We start from the raw sequence: 13,274 nt of genomic DNA, 5'->3' as shown, positions 1-13,274 counted from the left end.
GAGGAGCCTTCTAGCTGGATTCAAACTTCCCTGAAGTCAGGGGGAGGCTTCTTGTGGGCTTCAGAAGGGTTTGGATGAAACCCACACTCCTGTAGAGCAAGAACGCCACTTTTTTTTTTTTTTTTTTTTTTCAGATTTTCTGTCACTCACGGGGCTTCTGTGCCGTTCGCTTTGGTGTGGCACTGAAACCCTCCCTTGTTTCACCTGCCTTCAGGATGCCTCCAGAAGGTGACTGTCGGTCAGTAGGGTTTTTGTGGGCTCTGGAAACCGGGTGTTCGAATGTTTTCCTCTACAGACAACCAGCAACGCAGAGAGTCATAGAATCCCTCGATCTGGTGCACTCGCAAACCCCGAAGGCCCCAACCCAGCCTCACCTGGGGCCTCCCCCACCCCTGCCCTGGTCTCCCGGTCGGACCCTGGACCCATGCTGAAACCTCATCTCTGTTTCTATCTCCTGGAAGAACATTGGCCTTCCCCAGCAGCCCTTCCAGCCCTGTCCACAGCCCCATCTCCCGTTCCTCCCTGGATAACCCCGGACCTGGATAACCCCGGACCTGGATAACCCAGAACCTGGACAACCCAGAACCTGGATAACCCAGGACCTGGACAACCCAGGACCTGGATAACCCAGGACCTGGATAATCCGGGACCTGAATAACCCAGGACCTGGACAACCCAAGACCTGGACAACCTGGGACCTGGACAACCTGGGACCTGGACAACCCGGGATCTGGACAACCCGGGACCTGGACAACCCGGGACCTGGACAACCCAGGACCTGGGTAACCCTGGACCTGGATAACCCGGGACCTGGATAACCCAAGACCTGGACAACCCAAGACCTGGATAACCTGGGACCTGGATAACCCGGGACCTGGATAACCCAAGACCTGGACAACCCAAGACCTGGATAACCTGGGACCTGGATAACCCGGGACCTGGATAACCTGGGACCTGCATAACCCGGGACCTGGATAACCCGGGACCTGGATAACCCCGGACCTGGATAACCCAAGACCTGGACAACCCAAGCCCTGGATAACCCGGGACCTGGATAACCCAGGACCTCTTCCCACCCCGCTCAGCACAAGGCTGAGATCGGAGCTGCCGCCCCCGGAGGCCGGGCGGAAGACCCCTTTTTCCGCGGGTGGAAGAAACACTTGACGTGGGGGGGGGTGGGGAGGGAAGCGGCCGGGTGCGCGGCGCTGCGCTGCGCGGATCCGGGCGGGGCGGGGCGGGGCGGGGCGCCCCGGCTTGCGCGGCACCGGGTGACGCCACAAAGGCCGCCCCGCCCCGCCCCGCCCCGCCCCACGTGCGCGCCGCCCCACGCCGCGCCGCGGCAGTGCGCAGCCGGCGGCCCCCGCAGGCAGGTGGGAGCGCGGCGGGCGGCAGGGCCCCCGCCCGGCCCCGGCCCCGGCCTCGGCCCCGGCCCCGCCGCCATGGGCGCCCGCCCCCCCACCGCTCCCCGCCGCCGGCCCCCGCCGGTCCCCCGCTCCGCCGCCGCGTAAGGGCAGCGCGGCTGGACGGGCAGAGCCTCGCCCGCGGCCCCGCTGAGCGGCGTGGGGTGGGGGGGGACACCCGGCTTCGGCCCCCGGCCGCCAGCATGGGGGCCGCAGCGGCGTGCCGGAGCTCCGCCGCCTTCCTCACGGTAAGTGTGGGTCGGGGGGGGGGGGTCCGTCCCTGCGCGCTCCGCGTAAGGTCCGCGGGGGCGTGGGTGGGTGGGGATGTGCTGCAGTGCGGGGCTGCCCGCCCGCCCCTCCTGCCTGGGGCGGGGAGGGTGGGACACGCACGGACTCGGACACGCGTGCCGCCTGGCTGGTGGCGGGGGGGGGGGCAGGGGGGTGCTTCGGGGGGCCGTGCGTGTATTTGGGTGTCCTGCTGCTCCCCTCTGCCTCCCGCGGGGGGTGCTGCCCGCCCCGGCCCCTGCACCCCCGAGCCTGGCGGGGTGCGATGTCCCCTGCTCCATCCTCTCCGTCGGAGGGTGGCATCCTGCCCGCAGGCTGTGCCCGCACCTGGGGGTCTGAGCGGATCCTCGCTTCTCCCCCCTGCCCCGCTCCCGAAGCTCCGCACTGGGCTGGGGTCTGTCTGTCCGTCCGTCCATCCATCCATCCATCCCTCCCAGCTGCTTTTCTTGGACAGGCAGCAAAACTCACTGCTGCTCATCAATGGCAGCCGCCCTGGCTTAGCACGGAAATGTTTTCCCGTGGGTTCGCCTCCAGGTTTACCTGCCCAGGTAGGGCCCTTCCCCGTCGGCGCTTTAGGGCTACATCCCGTCTTTTTTTAGGGGAGAGACGGTAATTCGGTGTGTCAGGCACATGCCGCAGCTGCTGCGGCTGGGTTGTGTAACCGAGGAGTCCACTTGCTCTTGAACTCAAGGTGGATCTTAGCAAGCTGGTGCTGGCTCGACGGGAATCCCAGTAAACAACAAAAAAAAATAATCTAAAGCTGGGAGAGCGTTAGCCGGGAAAGAGCCTCGTTGCTTTGAAGGCGAAGGGGAACCTCGCGCCGTGGCGGAGCAGCCGGGGTCCGTGCGCGGTGCTGGCTGGGTGCTCCCGAGCGAGCGCCGGTTTCCCACTGGGAGAACAGAGTGCTGCTGCACATCTGGGAGATGAGATGCTGATGGGGAGCTTGAGGTACGGAGCTCCAGCGGGGATCCTGGAGGTCAGTCGGGAATGGCAGGTTTAGAGGGAAGAGGGGCGGGGGGGAGGAGTGCTATCAAGGGGTAGGGAAATAAACCATGAATTTTGCAAAATGAAGCTGAGACTCTGAGCAAATGCACACGTATCGTGCTCGGGCACGCGTGTGCTCAACCTCTGCGTGTGCTCATCGTACGCGCGAACGAGCCGTAAGACAAAATTCCCGTTAGCTCGTGAGCTGGCAGGATGCTCCCGTGGCCGCTGGCCAGGGTTTCTTCATCCGACATCTTCATCTTCAAAATTTTGGGCAACTCCCTTTGGCGCCCCACAAGGAGTTAACGTCTTTCCAGCCTGATGGAAATACATTCAAATCAATAGTTGGTGGGTCTCTTACTGGTGCAGCAAACCCGAATCCACCCGGCCGCTTGGTTTTTGAGCGATAGCCGCTTGGCAGCGGTTGCGTAAGGCGGTGTTGGTTGTGGTTCGCCTCGCTTGGCGTGGGCTGTGGGCAGCCGCCAGCCGCCGCAAGGTAGTTCCCACCATCTCCCCCCATGCTCTCGCCTCGAACCGGCGTGATGTCTCCTCGCTTTGACTCGGGGGTTTTCGGGAGCCTGGGGGATTTCATCTGCTCGGACCAAAACCGTGGCTGCCGGGGATGCTTGCAAGCTCTGGTCGGTGCTGGCTGCAGGAGTAGCTGCTGGGTTTTCCTTCATGGGGACCAGATGTGCTGGTGCTGCTGTTTTGGCACGCTCGGCTGCCTGTGTTTCACGCTCCAGACGTAGTAAAGGGACTGCTGAGCAGGGTAAGCCCCGGACTCTCGGTTTCACAAACCCCAAACCAGCTGAAACAGCTGGTCACGTTGCAAGAAGCAGAAACTTGCTTCGCTCTTCGGTACTCTCCTCGCGGGCAACTTTTTTCAGAGTAACTTGATCCTTTTTACAGTGAGCGGGGCAGGAGATGGGCTCCTCCTGTCTGCAAAGTTACCATAAAACTTCCAGACCAGTTTATTTGTTTTTCTGGGTTTGTTTTATAATTTTATTTTTCTCCTTTAATGTCGCAAGCGACTTCCTGGTGCTGGTTGGCGGAGGGCGCAGCCGACCTTCGGGAAGGGCGGCGGGCTGCGCAGCCCTTCCCCGACCTGTGCCAAGGCATCGCCATGGAGCCAGCTGCCGTTTCGACCAAATTGTGCTGGTTTTGCTGGTTCCCAGAGTATCAATTTAGCACTGTCGATCCCTGTTTGCTTACAGCTCTCTGCTCCTGCTCTTCTCTACCGGGGTCAAGTGCCCTGCGTTTAGCTGGCTTTTGTCTTTCCTTCTTTTTTTTTTTTTTTTTAATTATTTTTAATTTTTTTAGGTTTATTGCTGCCTCCCCTGCAGGGCTGGCAGCAGGGCGGCACTGTCCACAACCCGAGATTATGACTGTCTCGAGGTGTCACCCCCTTTCAGGACACAAATGCCTGTTGATCCACCAACTTTCTGCTGGTGTTTTGACTCACTGGGCCACCGAATGAGTTTAGGTCCCAAACGAGCTGTTGTATTCCCAGCCTCATCCTCCGTGCATGTGCCCGGGAAGCTTGTGACCCCCTAAAAGCTATTTACCGTGCAGATTGCCCACGGGGTCTCTCCTGCAGCAGGCAGTTATTTAAGAGGATGATGGAGGCACAGCATAGACGTGACCATTGAGATGGAGTCATCAGGCTGGGTGGTGGTACGGCGGGTCATGCCCACGTCGGCGGCAGGCTCGAGGGTTTATTTGCAGCCAAGCGCGAAGGTCCCCTTGTCGGAGCCGTTTCCCCGATGTGGGGAGGTGAAAATGAGAGCGTTCCCCAGCCTGATCTGCTTTCCTCGTGCCGTAAAACCTCCACGTGTTGGAATAGGTGAAGGTGGCTGGGAAGTGCCTTTGCCCGTGCGGTGCAGGGCGTTGAGGCTGAGTTGGGGATGCTTTTTGGGATCGCGGCCGCCCCGTCCCGCTTGACCCTCTTGGCTTCAGTGTCGAGAGCTGCTCCTGCGTCGGGCATGGAGAGCAGCACCGAAACTGCTTGAAACCTCATCTGCTCTTTAGTGTCGTCTTGCACTGATTTTTTTTTTTTTGTTTTGTTTTGTTATCCTATCCACTTGCTTTGGTATTGGAGTAATAAACCAAACTTCAGTGGCTAAGCAGAGCTCACTTCATTACTCTGTTGCATTTGCCACTGAAACTGGGTGTATCAGCCAGAAAGGTCTAGTTTTGCTCACTGCTGGGCAGTCCTGAGGATGAGGGACCAAACCAGCAGACACCCCTTTTTTGTTGAAGATGTCCTCCTGCTCCCGGTGCTCTCTTTCAGAGATCTCAGTGATGCCAACCAAGAAACCTGAGCAGCTGGATATTTTTTTTAGGGACCAGAAGCGCCAATCTGAATAAATAGCAGATGCTCAACGCTGCTTAGCCTTCTCCCACTGGGACTTGCTGTTGTCCCTGAGCTTGGAAGTGCGTGTGCGCCTGAAGATTTGGAGATGTTCAAAAGCACCAGTGCCGCTTTGCTTGAGATGGGGTTTTAAAAAAAAATAAAAATAAAAATATAAAAACAAACCCCAAACCAAACCTGGTGCTGTTACAGTAGTGCAGGTCCCGCTGGCTGTGGTTACCCAGATGAGTGATGGAAAGATGCTGAAGATGGGAAAAAAAGGGAGAGCAGGATGCGACCCGTGGCGTGTGCTTGTAGCAGGGTTGTCCGTGGGTTTTCTGAGGTCTGGCTCGATGCAGCGGGGCGAAATCGGCATCTGAGGCGGCAGCAAGGCAGGAGAGCCGCTGCCTGTCCTGCCTCTCCCGATGCCCCGTCCCGCTCAGCGCCAGCGCGGGGAGAAGGATGAGTAACGCAGGTGACCCCCCCCCACGCAACCTCGAGAGGTCGGATCCTGCTGCATCTGGTTTGCTAATTCAGGGTTGCGTCATGAAGATTACGGGCGGGCGGCAGGTTTCCTTAAAGCCAGCTAAGCGCTTCGTTAAATCGTGTCTTAGGGGAGGGGAAAAATAAAATGCATCCTGTAAGCCTTTGCTGCCTGCCAGGGCAGCCCCGCTTTTTAATTTGACGTGCTGTAATTAGCCTGGCCGCTGCAAGATCCTTGTCAACTCCTGTGGGCTTGCCTGCTTCTGCCTGCTCTGTAATTGCTGCTTCAGGAGAGAAAAAAAAAAATAAAAAAATAAAAATTGAAGTGTTTTGTACAAATCCCAAGCCATAAATTATTTAGCAGGTGAAACAGAAATGTGCTGTGTGTTTCCAGGAAGCAAGAGACTGCACCAAAAATGATGCGGCGCGGCTTGCGGCTCTGCTGCGATGTGCCTTCTGCAGAGTCATGTTGTTGGGAGGCTTTTTTTTTTTTTTTTTTTTTTCCCTTCTGAATATATTCTTGCTGGCTGATAGCCCAGAGTAGGTAGCAGAGCAAGAGGCAAGGGCTTGTATAACACAGCCAAGTGATTTATGTGCCTGTGTGTGCAGCTGAAAAGCGTTAGGGTCTCTGGTCTTTTTACCTTCGGTGTAGGAAAGCACCTTTGGGAATTCAAGGTAACGTTGGCTCCTTCCTCTCTCCCCTCCTAACTCAGCCTGCGGCTGTTTGAAAATGTTTTTTTTTTCTGTTGCTTTACGTGCTGTATGAGGTTGTGTCAGCCTTTCTGTCGATATGCCTTTTGTTCTTGGCGTCTTATCTCTGCTGGCATAACTGACAGTAAATCCCTGGACCAGAGGTCCGGAGGAAGCAGAGGTCCTGCTGGGTAGATGGAGCTTCTCTTGGGAATGGAGCAGCCTCGATGCAAAGGAATTAAGTGAATAAAGCCCTGGGATTGGAACTAGGTAGAGATAAACACATTTGTAGTCATCATGTAGTGAAGCCCAGCTGGGTGCAGTTCAGTGTCTCAGAACTGGAGACCTTTTACCTGTATCTGATGCAATGAGGAACTGAGTTACAGCAGAGCTCCTCAAAGAGCTTAAAAACAGCTTTGGGTTTTCTCTCCTGTTGCTAATGCATCTGGTTTAAAGCGGGTTCAGATGTGGTTGGAGGCTCGGAGCAGAACATCCCTTGCGGTCTCGCCAAACCCTACGCTTGTGCAGGGTCATAAAAAATCCTGGAAGGGCAGAGGGGCTGAGAAATAGTCCAGTAACGGCTGCTGGCCCGGGTTTCATCCTGGTTTGCGTTATTTGGGTAACTATTTGAACAAGTGGGGATTATTAACAGAGGAGGAAAGTTTTACGGATCAGAGCTGTCACCTGCGTGTGTTTTTGGTTTTCTCGGCAAGCGCCCGGCTCGTGCTGGAGCCTCTCAGCCTTGAAATGCAAAGCTGCTCTGAATTCTCCTGGGGTGGCCAGGTAGCACGTACTGCTGAAACACAATTAGCAGTATTTACCGCCCTGGCAGGGTTGCAGTGTAAACGATGCTTAGTCTCGCCGAGAAGCGTGGTGTCAAATTTAAGGAATTATAATGGTAGCTGGCGATGCGTCTGGGGAGCGTGCTGCTGTCTGCGCCGGTTCTCCTCCACCTCGACCTCGCTGAGCTCCCACCCCTGGGTGTAGAAACATCTCCGTCGTCCCACGGCTCTGGGACATCCCTTGAGATTCCGCAAGGGATTGCTGGCGGAGAGGGCTCCGGTCGCGCACTGTTGTTGACTAATACTTTCCGCCTGTCTTCCAGCTGCTCGTGCTCCTCGGCACCGCCGAGGGTCAGTCGAAGCTGACCTCCGAGCAGAATGCCATCAGCCTCTCCCCTGGCAAGTACCGCCACTTCGACCGTGCCACCAACAAAGAGCTGATCTGCGACAAATGTCCCGCAGGAACCTACGTGTCTAAACATTGTACGAAGAGTACCTTAAGAGAGTGCAGCCCTTGTCCAGATGGGACCTTTACTAAGCACGAGAACGGCATAGAGCGGTGCCACCCTTGTAGAAAACCCTGTGAACTGCCAATGATTGAGAAAACTCATTGTACTGCCTTGACTGACCGCGAGTGCACTTGCCTGTCTGGTACGTTTCAGACGAACGATACCTGCGTCCCTTACACGGTGTGCCCGGTCGGCTGGGGCGTCCGCAAGAAAGGAACGGAGACGGAAGACGTTCGGTGCAAGCCGTGCCCTCGTGGTACCTTTTCTGATGTGCCTTCTAGTGTGATGAAGTGCAAAACATACACTGACTGCTTTGCAAAAAACATGGTGGTCATCAAGCCAGGGACGAAGGAGAGTGACAACATCTGTGGTTCTCCAGCGTCTCTTCCGAACACGTCTTTGACTTCGTCAAGCGCCGAAACGGGTGAAGAGCCCTACGAAGTTCCACCAACCGCTCATCTTCCCAAAGGTAATGTCCACCACTGAAACACTGGCGTGGTTTTGGTTGCGGGATTGCATTCCTGCCTCGGTCAGGGTTGGCTTTAGGCTGTTAAAGGGCCACCTGGTCTAAAGCGTGGCTGGTGCTTTTGCTTCTTGGCCAGAAGGCAGCTCCAGAGCGTATCAGGTTGCCCTCGCTTGTGTTAAACCACGTTTAACGACGTTTTCACCGAGTCTGTAGTCATGATTGGACTCCTGGCTGTCCTGCTGTTGGGACTGAAAGGACATCACGTTCCTCAGCCGCTTTTCCCATCTGTGTGTTGTGCTGGCACGAGTCTTTGCACATTTGTGGCAAACCCGAGCAGGTTGCAGCAGGAAAACCCCGGCAGGAGAGGAGCTTTGCTCCACCAGACTCCTTTCCTGAGGAATTCTCTGCTTTTCTGCCCATGCTTTCCCTGCTGCGTTTTGCCCCGTACTGTGCCAGTATATCGACTTGAATGGGAACTGTTGCCAAAACAGCCCTCCGGGAGGCTAGGCTGTGCTGTAAATTTTTTCTTTAACCTCTAAGATTTCTATTAGTTATCACTGGTGGGGAGAACCGGGTTGAATTCCCCATTCTCTCGTTTAATCGGAAATGATACATCATCACAGTCTTTATGGAGATGTTTTAGCCATGGCTGGTTGCAGTGGTGCTGTGGGACCCCATTTGAGGTGGTGCTCAGCACTGCCTGGGAAGCAGCCTCCTTACAGTATCTCAAATGGGGCATTTTATTAAAAAAAAAAAAAAAAAGCAACTTCTGGTGGCCTGTACACCTGAGCTGGTGAATGCAATAGCAGGGAGGCGCTGACAGTGGTAGAGTCCCAGTGCTTCTCTGTTGTTAGGTCTCAGAGCTTGATATGCCGCTGGTGTGTCATTGGGAGAGGACAGGAGGGTGTTCCCTGAACTTTGACATCAACTGTAGACAATTAGGTAAAAGTTAAAGCATTTTCCCTGTTTGTATCCTGGTCAGAGCGTTTTGGGTAACAACGCCAGAGGCAAAATCAGGTTACCGATGGTTACACCCACTCTCCGGCCCAACTGGGATGAGACATGATCTTCAAAAGATGAGTTTCCAAAGTAAGCTCTAGTTTTTGCCACAACATTCCTTCCGCTTCTCACCAGGCTTTGGTCATGCATCTGGCTGGGACCTGAGAGCTGTTGGTTGATAAGAAAACTCAAAAAAGATGGAAAGTAGCTCTAAGGGGGGAGTTTGATCGATTCTGTTGCTTCAGAAACCTGTTTTGTAGTTGATGCATTCACAGCTGCTTGCGGTTCATAAACCTAAGAAACTCCTAAACCAACTCCCTCAAAGTTGCAGGTTTTCTGAGAAACACTGAACATGGGACAAACACAAATTGACAACATGCCTTTGTTAACTCATTTTTTTTAATGAGCTGCCACTAGTCTTAACCACCAGGGGTCAATTTTACCTTGAACCTACCTCTGTAACCGTACCCATCTGTTCCCGGAGCCAAACCTCAACTTCACCCCTTCCCTTTCTCGCTGCCTGGCGTTGGGTTTCTGTCTGCTGGCCAAGCAGACGCTCGGGCAGGTCTTAGACCGCGATGTGATGCCGTATCGCGTCTCTGGTGCCGTGACACTGAACTCTCCTCTCCTTTCGCAGGTCTGAACTCTTCAGTTCCCGATTTTGTCCCCTCTCCAGCGCCACGCGCGTCCAGTGGCATGGCGGAGCCGGCAGGCTACTACAACGAAACCTCAACCAACGAGACCGACGGTGCCGCTGGGACCCTTGCGGGCCCCGGTGCCACCGGCCAGGCGCAGAGCTACCGGCACAAGCAGACCAGCCAAGCGCTGGAGAAGCAACCGTCGCTGGAGATTGTGGGGGGTGAGAAGTCCAGCGTCCCATACAGGCCCCCCCGGCGAGGTCCGCAGAACGTCCACCAGCACTTCGACATCAACGAACACTTGCCGTGGATGATCGTCCTCTTCCTGCTGCTGGTCCTGGTGGTTATCGTCGTCTGCAGCGTCAGAAAGAGCTCACGGACTCTGAAGAAGGGACCCAGGCAAGACCCCAGTGCCATTGTGGAAAAAGCTATTATGAAAAAGTCCACCACCCCCACGCAGAACAGGGAGAAGTGGATCTATTACTGCAACGGGCACGGTGAGCAGTAGCGACTGGGGGCTGCGGGGGGTCGTGTCCTCTCCGCCGTCCCCTGCGGTGCTTTGGAGGGGCCACCCCCACGTCCAGTGACCGGTTGCTTTTCTGACTTGCTGGGTCTTGTAGCGAGGACAGAGCCCATATACTGGTTCCTCAGATGATTCTTCAGCCTTGGCTTCTCCCCTTTCTTGTTCCCGTGGTGCGTCCCTGCTCCTGAAGGAAGGGTTAATGGAGGGCATGTCACCTGCTTGCCCCAGCTCCTCTCTTTCTCCTTCCCACCCATCCTTGGTAGAAGGATCTTGAATCAAGGCTCCTTTTTCTTTTTTTCCTTCCCTTTCCACTTTTCTTCTGTTTCGCGCTCCTTATTTTCGCCGTGACTCAGGCGTGGGTCTGGTTGTCTTTCATGTCGTCCTTTCCCTCACCCCATCTGTTTCTGGGAGGCTGAGTCGTCCCCCGCCTCTTGGCAGCACCTCAATTTCAGGTTCTTAGCCCTAAATCCTGACTGCTGGCTTATGTCCCCAGCCCTTCGCCCACGCTGGAGCTGGGAAAGTTGTCCTTAAAGGCTGTGTCGTGGAGGTGTGCAGCTCCATGAATGTCGCAAGGTCTTCCTGGAGGCTCTGCTTTGTAGTTTTTTCTGTTCTTTCGGTGGATAACTTGCTGTCAGCTTTCTGATGAGACTTTCAAGATGACCCGTTGTGGTCATTAAATTGAAATTTGTAAAAATCAATGGTAAATTAATGGTGGCATGAACGTGAGCGTTGAGCAGCCACGATCTCCCTAGGAGGATGCATGGTTCTTCTTCTGCAAAGCTACAGTGGCAATTTCGACCCCCCTTATCCTGTGCAGACAGCACTGACAAGTCCTTGCTTTGGATTGAGGTGGCTCAACCTTAAACATCCATTCACAGTTAACCTTTAGAAAAGCACATTTAACAAGGCGGGGCCAAACAAAGAATGGATTGAAAAAAGATTGGAAGGTTTAAGAGAGATCAGTGCTTGATGAAAGTCATCCTTGAGTGCTTAAGTACAAAGCAAAGAAGGCTTTGAGTAGGGTGTCTTCTGTTATGTACTCCCTTCTCCTTCCTGCTGATAATAGACCTACACTTTGTTTGCCTTCCTTAATGCATTTACAGAACCAGTAAGGTGGTGTTGGAATTAGTTTTGTGCCTTCGCTTGTGTTTGTGCTACTTATCAGTTTCCTTTTAACTCTTTTTGAATTCTCAGGGTGTGGTTTCTGGAGCTTTTTTCCGTTTGTGGGAACTTTTTCCAATAACCCCTGCACTCCGTTGTCCCTAAAATCTGTGGTACCCAAAGCGTGGTCCTTGTGCCTGTGGTGAGTGATCTGCAATGGGGCTGCAGAACCTTATTAGACATCCTTATTTATGGGGACTACCAGAAATACTACATGGTTTTGGCCGTGGTTCATTGGCCAAAAGCGGCTGGTTGTTACTAGTAGTAACTTTTTTCCCCCCCAAGACCTTAATTACCAGCTGGTTGAATTTCTGACTCTTACCTGCTTTTTGAAGCATCTCAGAGCAGGGGCTGAGTTTGTAGAGGGCAGGGAATGCTCGAATGCAGGGACCGGACCCAGTTGCTTTGAGCGGGTGCAGCTCTGATTTACAACCTGGTGTTTCAGACCCCGTCCTGAAATACCTGCGCTGCAGCTGGCCCTTCTGGAGACCATCTTAGAGCTGCCTCTGTGGGCAGTGCTGGGGGTTTTGTCAGTAGGCGTGATTCAGGTTAAAGAAACCGTGCAGGTAAGAGAAGATGATTGATACGTGGTGAGCAACGAGGCTATGTTAGCCCGCTGAGGTATAACCAAAGGTAGTGCATCAAATTCACAAGATATTTAAGTTTTCCCCTTGTCTTGGGAAATAAGCTGGGCGTAACAGCAAAACCACACTTAGGTGATGAGCTGGCCCAGTATCTGATCAAGCCTTTCAGGTCTGGAGGCGAATTGCCCCATTACTCTGGGTTCCTGGCTGGGCAGTTTGGCACATCCCTCCCCGTCGTTCTTGCAATAGTCACGCTGGTTCCGTGTTGGCATGGGTGGCTTCGTGACTTCCTCCTGCTACGGAATGTCCTCAGTTGAACTTTCTGCAATGAAGGCAGACAGACGAGCGCAAACCAATTAATGCTTTGTCTTGCTTTTAGTACAGCTCTGGTGTTGCCTGAATTGCGTTGTGTTAGCTGGAAGGGCCCCGCTCATTAGCTCTTGGTGGTGGTGCTCTGTCATGTCAGATAAGGAAAGTGTTCTCCTCTGTGGTGGTGTATAAATCCCTCTTTGGTTTTCCTATTGAAACATTTGGCTCTTAAGACTGTTTACTTGAAACTAGAGAAGATGTAGTGCCGTGGAGGAATTGACCTTTTATTTAATAACTGGCCGTACAGCTAAGGTGTACTGCAGAGCTGCAGCGTCACGGCTTAGCTTTCTGCTGCTCCGGCAGTGTTTGTACCCAAATCACACTTCATCCTGAAGCAGCCTTTCAGATAAGGGTGAATATAGCCAGGAACAAACGTCAGGCTGTTGCAGAGAGGAAATCTTTCCCTTCCCGTGCTGCTAGCGCAGATCCCTCCGTGGTAGGCAGCCAGAGCAAAGCCCCTGTAGATGTGAGGACCACAGCTGCTCCCGAGGTCTTCAGGTGCCAGCCTGGTTTGTGGTTGCGCTACGGGTGCGGAGGGCAAAGCAATTAGGTTTAAATCATCTTCTGGGGCTGGGGGTGAAGCCCCAGGGTCTGGTGCTGGCGGTGCACCCACATCCCTATGACCTCCCCACCTATATGTTGGCTGGTCGCACCAACGAGGGGCTGGGGCGCATTTATTGCCGGGGCAAAGCCCGTGTACGTAGCCGTTGCGCACAGTCTCCCCTTTCTTCCTTCTACTTTATCGCCTCCTCCCTCCTAATCCTTTCAGTAAACAGCTTTAACCTTTGAAAGGGAAGACTGAGCCTGGCGTAGGCGCAGCAGCCGCTGCTCGGAGGAGCCGTGCTTGGGCGGCTGCCCTCGCCCCGGCACGCTTCGAGCCTCCCCATGGCACCAGATGGACAACCAAGGCTTTGCCCGTTTGGAGGATTTTATTGCTGATTGATCGCTTCGAGCCCGTCGGTTCTGGGGGAAGCGTGGTCAGGGTGGCACTAGCACCGCTCGGTGCTGGGGCAAAGACATCTCGCTGTGGTTGGGCTCCTTCCCAAAAGAG

The 13,274-nt window shown here is 54.5% G+C and overlaps 1 protein-coding gene across 2 annotated transcripts in view; it reads left to right on the top strand.

Moving 5' to 3' along the window:
* The first annotated feature begins 1,352 nt into the window (after positions 1–1,352).
* TNFRSF21 (TNF receptor superfamily member 21) overlaps positions 1,353–13,274 on the top strand; it is a 34,676-nt gene continuing 22,754 nt past the window's right edge. For both annotated transcript variants that reach the window (XM_075049008.1, XM_075049007.1), the window contains exons 1-3: positions 1,353–1,648; positions 7,298–7,952; positions 9,586–10,083. In XM_075049008.1, coding sequence (XP_074905109.1) covers positions 1,604–1,648; positions 7,298–7,952; positions 9,586–10,083 — 1,198 coding nt within the window. In that variant the 5' untranslated portion in view covers positions 1,353–1,603. The remainder of the gene's footprint in view (positions 1,649–7,297; positions 7,953–9,585; positions 10,084–13,274) is intronic.

Source organism: Buteo buteo, chromosome 17 (genome assembly GCF_964188355.1).
Source record: "Buteo buteo chromosome 17, bButBut1.hap1.1, whole genome shotgun sequence".
Classification (NCBI taxonomy): domain Eukaryota; kingdom Metazoa; phylum Chordata; class Aves; order Accipitriformes; family Accipitridae; genus Buteo; species Buteo buteo.
Note: the sequence above shows the minus strand (reverse complement) of the source record. Positions and strands in the feature narration are given on the sequence as shown.